The sequence below is a fragment of the Rhagoletis zephyria genome, unplaced genomic scaffold, assembly GCF_001687245.7.
Source record: "Rhagoletis zephyria isolate East Lansing unplaced genomic scaffold, Rhagoletis_zephyria_1.1 Rzeph_scaffold_01816, whole genome shotgun sequence".
Classification (NCBI taxonomy): domain Eukaryota; kingdom Metazoa; phylum Arthropoda; class Insecta; order Diptera; family Tephritidae; genus Rhagoletis; species Rhagoletis zephyria.
Genome location: NW_016158900.1, coordinates 4130 through 6246, shown reverse-complemented (window position 1 = coordinate 6246; position 2117 = coordinate 4130). Strand labels below are relative to the sequence as shown.

The window sequence follows — 2117 nt, the reverse complement described above, 5'->3', positions numbered from 1 at the left end:
GCTACCATTCAGTAGGTTATAAAAGTGTTCCCTCCACAATTTAAGTATATTCTGGACATCGGTCACTAGGTCGCCATTGTTGTTCTTACAGGAGTTCGCCCCGGTCTTGAAACCTTCCGTAAGTCGCCTAACCCTCTGATAGAATTTTCGGGCGTTCTTCCTGCCGGCCAGCATCTCAAGCTCTTCGCACTCACGTATTTCGGCCTCTCTCTTCTTATTGCGGTGGAGTTTCTTTTATAGGTTGTTTTTATTTAAGAATGTAACTAATTTTATGCTATAGTAAATATTTTTAAAATCCAGTAGGTGATTTATGGGTTATCGGCCGACTTTTGAACAATACTGGATTTGGAAGAGAAAATGAGTTAGGGCCTTTCTATATTATGGTAACGATATATAGAAATTTAAAATTTTCGTTAACAAACATAAACACTTAGCTTTCCTACAATTTTACTACCTTTTCGTTTCTTTTTTAATTTCAGTTTTTCATTTGCCATCGCATAATATTTGTGCAGCGTTTGTTTTGCTTTGTTCCTTGCAGGCCACTCACAGCTTACTACGGCAAAGGAAAGCGCGAGTCGTGCGTCTCATCGGCGACAACCACCACCCTGTTGGGCCACAACCAGAATCTCTCGTTAAATGTTGGCACGGGCGCACCGTTGGCAATGCAACGCGACTCAAACGGTGCCTTGCATATGATGCCCACAGTCACGGCGCTGAACATTATGCCACGAGCGATTAGTCCGCTCATGAAGGTATGTACAATTCAACATCCTTGCTTCGGGTGATTCGCAGAAGTTTTTAAAGCCAACCAAGATTCAACCTCAACAATTTTAACGTCCGTCAGTTTATTGGCCTGTTCAATTTGCATTTTTGCAATTTTTCTCCGTTCTGTCTCCCAGAGGGGTTTGTTGGACTTCCATTTCATTGCAATGCCTTTTTTATGAGTAAAGCGACAAGTTATTGCGTTAGCGCAGAGGGAAAACATGTAAATGTAAGTGGGAATACAGACGTAGAAGGAAAGGCAGATTATTGTGCTAGTGTTGCAAGCACATTTTTAAGGGATTTGGAAAAGTTGCCAAGCTATTTTTTTTTTCAATTTGCTTTATGAATTTTGGACGAGAACGTGCCTCGAACCATATTGCAACAGAGTATGATTTCATACATAGCAAATAAAATGTCAGGTGCTTTAAAAGAATTGGTGATTTTTTCTGTTTATGGTGTAACTTGCAAAACCTAAAAGTTGAAATATGCCTAAGAGTTGGCCACGTTCTTTTATCACGCTGAAATTATTATAATTACTTTTTCTTTTATCTCATTTATTCTGCAGGAAGGACTTGAAGAAAATTCTGTTTAAACAGTTAAACGTTTAAAACTAGCAATTCAACAAAATAATTGCTTCCTGATTAAGAATAACGAAGAAAAACAGGATTAAAAGGGAAATTAATGTACATAAACTAACGAATTTATTATAAGTACTACAATCTTTTTTATAAGTGTAAATGTATCAGCACTATTCGATGTACATATACGTATGAGTGTTTATGTGTGTATATATACAGTACCTAAGGTATTAGCTATACAAATTAAATACATAAGTTTTATTGGTAGTTATACATTAAAAATTTAATTGTAGTAAGACTTGAAATACTTTTTCCGAACATTAATATTCATGTCGAATGTTGAGAGATAATGACTTGAAATTTTGTAAATTAAATTCAGTCGATTTGTGCTATATGAATAGCAAAAGTGTAAATAGGGATTTTAACACACATATACATATAAGTATATATGTAGTATGTATGTAGGTATGTAGGTATGAACATAATTGACATAATTTTAAGATTTTCAATGTTTATGCTTGCCAAAACTCCACATTCTGTCGTTATCTTAATGAAGAAGGGCCTACAATCATTTTCATTACAAATGCAGTTTTGTAGGAAAATTAAAAATTATAAAATCAGTGGAATTTAGAAAGCAACTTCTAAAGCATTGAACTACTTCTCCCGCTGGGTTTTCTCTAACTCCCTAAATGAGCAAAAATGCTATAAGGGCCTATATGGGCAAATCTAAAAACCAGGTAACCTTTGTGTTGTTTAACTTTATTTTCACTGTTGTAA

The 2117-nt window shown here is 35.3% G+C and overlaps 1 protein-coding gene across 1 annotated transcript in view; it reads left to right on the top strand.

The window, feature by feature from the left end:
- The window catches only part of Dh44-R1 (Diuretic hormone 44 receptor 1), a 66422-nt gene extending 64671 nt beyond the window's left edge, over nt 1-1751 (top strand). The window contains exons 8-9 of the mRNA XM_017619239.1: nt 539-752; nt 1328-1751. Coding sequence (XP_017474728.1) covers nt 539-752; nt 1328-1354 — 241 coding nt within the window. The 3' untranslated portion in view covers nt 1355-1751. The remainder of the gene's footprint in view (nt 1-538; nt 753-1327) is intronic.
- Nucleotides 1752-2117: the final 366 nt, after the last annotated feature.